The sequence below is a fragment of the Arachis ipaensis genome, chromosome B03, assembly GCF_000816755.2.
Source record: "Arachis ipaensis cultivar K30076 chromosome B03, Araip1.1, whole genome shotgun sequence".
NCBI lineage: Eukaryota > Viridiplantae > Streptophyta > Magnoliopsida > Fabales > Fabaceae > Arachis > Arachis ipaensis.
Genome location: NC_029787.2, coordinates 42,348,307 through 42,353,792, shown reverse-complemented (window position 1 = coordinate 42,353,792; position 5,486 = coordinate 42,348,307). Strand labels below are relative to the sequence as shown.

General features: G+C 35.4%; 1 protein-coding gene across 1 annotated transcript in view; it reads left to right on the top strand.

Moving 5' to 3' along the window:
• LOC107630426 (beta-glucuronosyltransferase GlcAT14B) overlaps nucleotides 2,653–5,486 on the top strand; it is a gene marked incomplete at its 5' end in the record, with an annotated part of 3,317 nt that continues 483 nt past the window's right edge. The window contains 4 exon segments of the mRNA XM_016333544.2: nucleotides 2,653–3,209; nucleotides 3,812–3,887; nucleotides 4,069–4,184; nucleotides 5,001–5,486. Coding sequence (XP_016189030.2) covers nucleotides 2,653–3,209; nucleotides 3,812–3,887; nucleotides 4,069–4,184; nucleotides 5,001–5,486 — 1,235 coding nt within the window.

The following is a 5,486-nucleotide window of genomic DNA, read 5'->3' as shown; positions in this document are numbered from 1 at the left end:
AACCACACCTATACAGGCTTTTTCCCCTCCATCAACTGCTCAAATTCGTTGAGACATCCACTAACTGCAAATCCATCAACAGGGAGGCCGAACTGATATGCCACATCTTGTAAAGTTACTGTGCACTCCCCAAAAGGTATGTAAAATATGTGGGTCTCGGGAAGCCATCGCTCCACAAATGCACTAATCAATGGCTCATCAAGCTTAAACCAATAATCATTCAGCCATGCAATAGGTAGTAATCCGACACTATCTAGGTACGACATTATACGGTCATGCATTATCATCTTCTTTTGCCTGCGAATGCTCCTAACACATCGAGTTGGCTAATAAAACAAGAATATACAGTTGCAATTCAACCGCATAATAACAACAAAAATATATATTAAAAGGGAAATTCACCCCTAACCTTACAACAATCACAACATTCCTAAGCATTTTAAGCCTAAAATATTAAAAAATAACTAATTTACAAACTATATAAATTACATTAAGATAATTACATTAAAAAATTACATTACGATAATTTAATATATTACTATCATCAACTATATAGATTACAAACAAGTTTGGCAACTGACCTTTTCGTAGATAAATCCTGCAACGTGTATAATACCATTCAATCGGTACATGTCTCCCTCGTTTTCTGCCATCTTTCACTGAAACTGCTTATCCCCTACCTTGCCTGACCCTGCTGCGAACTTCCCCCCTCTGCCGCCCACCGACGCTTCCATCACCATGATTCACAGCTGCCGTCGCCGCCCTCCGCGTTTGGCTACGCTGTGCACCGGTACTCACTTGGTCGTGCCTTATTTCGCCGTTGACCCCAAGAATTCTTCTTCCTCCTCCGTCGTGGACCGTCTTCTTCCCTAGCTTTCCTTTTCTCCAATACCTTCCTCGCTATCAATGGGGTTCTCTTTTGAAAACATTACTTGTGGGAAGCTATTGAGGGTTTGATTATATGCATAAATCGTCACAACTTATTGTGCATTAGCTTGTTGCACATAAATCATGTTAGGCTACTACGTATTGTGAGATGTACATAAATCGTCCTATCCTAATGTGTTTTAGGGCAAAATCGTGTAAACCTGCTTATCTTGGGATGATTTACGTTCATTTTGGGAAATTCAGTACCTTGAGACGATTTATGTGCATTTTTTTAAAAACTTTCATAAATAAATTGTCTTAGAATATAATGTTTAATATATCACCTAATATATACAACCCTAAAATGATTTATATAATAATAGGAATAGGAAATTCTTATTTTAAAAATTGGTTTAGAAAAATATGATAATATTAAACTTTTTTATTATTTAAATAAAAAAACCTTAATTTGTAGTTAAAACTTATATGTTAGCACTAGCCACTAACTCTCTGTAATAATCTTTAGCTTTTTNGAGTTGAAGTCTTGAAGAGTCGAATAATTCTCAAAGCAAGCATGGCCATTTTTTGTAAGAAAAAAGGACAATAAACCCGACAGGGTCGAACTAATTGTTTGATTAAAAAATAAATTAAAGGTAAATCATGGGAGATAATGGATTCTTTCTATCACCATAAGCACAAGACATGAAACAATAATTGATAATTGATCTAATCTAAAGCCGGGTGTAAGAATGTGAACGCAGCGTGTATAAGGATTCACCATTGATTTCATAGTCTCCTCAGTCAATTCTAAAAGTCAACTACGGATCTTTATTTATTTATTACATTACTACATTCTGGTGCATTAGTGACGATCACAAAAACTAATATATAATTGATTAATAATAACAGAAATTTTTTATATATGCTTTTTTAAATTTGAAAATATTGGATAATTTTAAAATTTTATTAGAATATGAGAGCGAATACGAAAAGAGAAATTGTTAAAGACGAATTCTATTTTAAAAAAATAAGAAAATCATTTGAGTGCAATTTTTATTTTTAGAAAAAATTAAAATGGAAAATTGCTAGTGCAATTTCTGAATTTTAAAAAAATTAAATAATAAAGATTGAATATTTCTTTTAAAAAAATCCACTTAAAGAATGAAAATCACTTGGTGTAATTTTTACACTATCATACCCATGGCAGAATAACATTGAATCACTTTTACAAATGTTAGAGATACAAATAGGACAATTTAAACATTAGGGACACAAATAGAATTTATCCCAAACGTTGGAACAAGAACGATACTTTACTCTTCAGAACATTATATCATATTGTTATAATACACATATTTATACATTATATTAAAAATAATTTTCATAACAATAACAATATTGTTTTTGGAATATTTAACTAATATTTAAAGATGAAATAATTTTTTTTAAACTATTTTTTTTTAATTTATTACGGGAAAAAATCCCTCTATGGTATGTTTGTAGTTGTACGGTAATGTTAATTAAATTAAAATTTAGTTATTAACAAAGGTGAGCACAGGTGAGAGAGAGAGAGAGTAGATAGATCATAGATGTTTTTCGTTTCTCCAATCTATCTCTGCTCACTTGATAGTAAAGTGCGCACTTCACCCCCTTACATAGATCCTCCGGCGCACACTTCCTTATTCTGCGCCGCCCTTTCCCCTTTCCACAAACCTCAAAAACCATTCTCTACACTTCAACTTTGCAACCTCCATCACCTTCTTCACACTCTTCCATGGACTCCAACAACAACAAGCAACAGAAGAAGAAGAAATGGTTCCTACCACTAGTCTTCTCTCTACTCATATCCACCATACTCATACTCCTCACCATCTTCATCTCTTCAGATTCAACCTCCTTACTCTACCTCTACCGTTCACGCCTCAACACTCACCATCAACTTCCCAATTTCGTTGAGTCCAAGCTCAACCTCTCTCCCACATCTTCCATTAACACTGTTCCAAGGATCGCCTACTTGATCTCCGGTTCAATGGGAGACGGTGAAACTTTGAAGAGGACTCTCAAGGCGCTTTACCATCCAAGGAACCAGTACGCTGTTCACCTCGATCTTGAAGCTCCTGCGCACGAAAGACTGGACCTTGCTAAGTTCGTCAGGGAAGAGCCTTTGTTTGCTGCTGTTGGGAACGTCAGGATGGTGGTCAAGGCTAATTTGGTAACTTACAGGGGACCTACCATGGTTACAAACACGCTTCACGCTGCTGCCATTTTGCTCAGAGATGGTGGTGACTGGGACTGGTTCATCAACCTTAGCGCTTCGGATTATCCGTTGGTCACACAAGATGGTAACAACTAACAACTAACAACTTTGTTCAATGTTTTTTTTATGACCCTTTTCGTCGGTTGTTCGTTTTTCTTTGTCAAGTTTGTGTCTTGACGACTAAAACGATGTTGGGTTTAAACTTATTCTTTTTGTTGGTTAGTGTGTTTGCTTTTCTTGGAGTTGATTTGATTTTGAAATGAGGCTGGACTGGACAATTTTGTGGAGTTTGGTGTTAATGATTTAAATGATATGCTTTTGTGTTTTGGAATTTGGATGCAGCGGGGAACCTCATCTGATTGTTGTTTCTTAGGGTGTTCTTTTTTTTCTTGGTTGTAGCTAATTTTAATCTTAAGATAAATTTGGAGGTTTTTTGAAATTGAATTGGTATGATCTGGTCCCAGTTTGTGTTTTCAAATTGAGTTCTGTCTTGTTAGTCTGCTCTTCAGCTAGATGTTAAGTGTGACCAATGACCACATTATGCCATGGAAATAGAATGTATTACCAACTGATATTTATAGAACAAAGTTTGAATTCTGGAGAATTTTCATGGTTCTTTTGTTGTTTGAATTTGCTACTACTAGTTCAGTGATAATTTCAATTTACTTCATCTATTTTGCTGAACAGATCTGCTACATACACTATCATCTATTCCGAGACATCTAAACTTCATTGAGCACACCAGTGATATTGGTTGGAAAGAGTATGTTGTTGTAAATCCTTTTAAGTTTTCAGTAACATTAACTTCACTTTTAATTGCATATTATTTTATAACATTTCCTTCTAAAGTAACTTATGATTATGTTAGATGTTAAACGTCAAATGTAACTCTTCCTTATAAGTGAGACTTTAATTTTTTTTATTTTTCTTTTTCTTTCCAATAGGGATCAGAGAGCGAAGCCGGTTATAATTGATCCAGCTCTTTATAGCGTCAATAAATCTGATGTGTTTTGGGTGACAGAGAGAAGAAGTGTGCCCACACAATATAAGCTGTTTACAGGTGAGAAAAACCTGCTATCTGATACATATTAATTTCTGTCAAAATCTCTTTTGTTATTTTAAATTTTACAACATTTAAATGGTAATGTGCTATAAAAGACATGTTGGTTGTAATTAGTAATTACTAATTTAAACAAGCAAGGGGATAAGGGAAAAAAATCTAAGTCAAACACTAGTAATAAAGGAGAGAAAAAAATGGAAAACAGAACAATGATGATAGTATCTTGAATCCAATATACATTAATTGTTGACAGTTCAGAGTAGCCACTAGCCAGTGGTTAAGAATGATTGCTAAGAATTATATAACCTTTCTCCCTTTTGTCCATTCCTTTTCCTTTGGCCTACAATTTCCCACATTTCTCTTCAGCTAAAATTTTCCATGCTCAGCCGGTGTTCCTAATATAGTACTAGTCCTTTTCAAGCCTTCCTTTATGAACTGTACTATATTCCTTACTCATAAACCATTTAATTCATACATTAGGTATTTAGACCAAATTAGAATATATTTGGTTAAACATGATATCATTTAAACCAGGTTTACTTAAATATGTGAAATACAGCACCTTACCAAGTAATAGCTTTCCATAACTAGGAAGACTTGAAAAAAATGTGGAGTTACCTACATTGAGTTGGTCTAGCAGCATTTTGAAAAGTAAGGTAAATTGAGGGGCAATGACTAACCCCGAGCCAAATTAGTCGGTCCTCCATAGTAGGGTTTGGATGCTGGTGGGAAACAAAAAGAAATGTGAACTGAAAACTATCAATTCTAGTTCTCTGCTAGCCGAGCTTAATATTGATGCTATCTTACCTTTTTCAGGCTCTGCTTGGATGATGCTATCGCGCCAATTTGTTGAGTACTGTTTATGGGGATGGGATAACTTGCCTAGAATAGTCTTGATGTATTATGCCAACTTTCTATCCTCCCCTGAAGGCTATTTCCACACTGTCATCTGCAATGCTGACGAATTTCGCAACACCACGGTCAACCATGACCTTCACTTCATATCATGGGACAACCCTCCAAAACAGCATCCGCACTACCTTACAGATAATAACTACCAGAAGATGGTGGAAAGCAATGCTCCTTTTGCTCGGAAATTTGGCCGGAAGGAACCAGTCCTGGATAAGATCGATACTGAACTCTTGGGACGAAATGAGGAAGGTTATGTTCCTGGCAAGTGGTTCAAACAAGTAAATCCTAACACCAGCAAATCATATTCTGACATAAGAAATATCACTGAACTGAGGCCTGGCCCCGGCGCGGAAAGGCTTAAACGCCTTATCAATGGTTTGTTATCATCAG